Consider the following 1,166-nt stretch of genomic DNA (forward strand, 5'->3'; position numbering starts at 1 on the left):
TGCCACGTCGAAAACCACGTCCAACAGCGCGCCCGTAACGCCAGCGCGCCCCCCCCCCCTCTGTCCTCTGCCCCCTGCCCTCTACTAGCATCTATAGCAGCTACGAACCCTTAATATGGCACAACAGCTCCCTAAAGGATGGAAAAGCGGGAACTGCTCAACTACTGGACGACCTTATTATATCAACATCTATAACAACAAAGCCCAATAGGAGTTTCTAACTACAACCGCTTATTAGATACAAATTTAGGATATATAAAACACAATTAAGCGACAACAAGATGAGATTCGTCAAGTACGGAGTAGAGACGTAGAGATACGAACTAGGCAACAAAAAGAGATCCATAAGCTACGAGCTCTTCTTAAAAAAACAGTAAAAAGAGATCCAAGAGCTACAAACTAAGCAAGCTCCGCCAGCTTCACCCTCTTCGTTAACTAAAGCTAAGGAGCCACGGCAGCCAAGCTCGTATAAACCTCCGCAATCTCGAACCTGCAAAAAGTGCTCTACTACATTCCCCTCAGGTTAAGCGCTCTTTAGACATTTGCCAGATTGTCAACCATTTCAGTGTACTAAGTACGGATCTACGTTCCCCTCGAATACTACTCTCCATAAGCATATTCGGGGGTGTCGTCGTACGAAGGATGTAAACGGGAAGATAGAGGATTAGTTTCAACAAGAATTCGTGCCGACACGCCTACGAATACGACCCCGTTGCTGGCATTATACTGCCACCCGAACGACCCTGTCGCTGGTACCGTACTACTACCCGAACGAACAGACCCTCTACTGCTCCTGCCTGCAGTAACCCAATTAACCTCTAGCTGCTCTGCCTGCAGCTAACCAACGCCTTGCTGCCCTGCCTGCAGCACCACATTAACTTTTGGCTGCTCCGCCTGCAGCTGACCCCCATTCGACCGTCGCTGCTCCCCCTATAGCAGACCTACCCTNGCTGCCTTGCCCGCAGCCGACCGACAACTTACTGCTTCCACCTCCAGCTAAACCGACGCCTTGCTACCTTGCTGCCTTGCTACCTTCCTGCAGCACCANAAGCATAAAGAAAGAACTGCCAGTGTCGGAATATATGGACAGAAGTTATGTGGTTACGTGTCGTCGTCGTGTCTTTGATTAGTCACCCTTATGGTGACTAATTAACCCCCTACTTAGG

General features: G+C 49.4%; 1 protein-coding gene across 1 annotated transcript; it reads left to right on the forward strand.

Moving 5' to 3' along the window:
- Window positions 1–271: 271 nt before the first annotated feature.
- K441DRAFT_672297 (uncharacterized protein) lies at window positions 272–1,166 on the forward strand (the record flags this gene model as incomplete). The annotated part of the gene is made up of 3 exons (XM_067650534.1): window positions 272–373; window positions 405–499; window positions 539–1,166. Coding segments are annotated over 3 exons (327 nt in total), but the record flags the coding sequence as incomplete, so codon positions are not given.

Source organism: Cenococcum geophilum (genome assembly GCF_001692895.1).
Source record: "Cenococcum geophilum 1.58 unplaced genomic scaffold K441scaffold_200, whole genome shotgun sequence".
In the NCBI taxonomy this organism is placed as follows: Eukaryota; Fungi; Ascomycota; class Dothideomycetes; order Gloniales; family Gloniaceae; genus Cenococcum; species Cenococcum geophilum.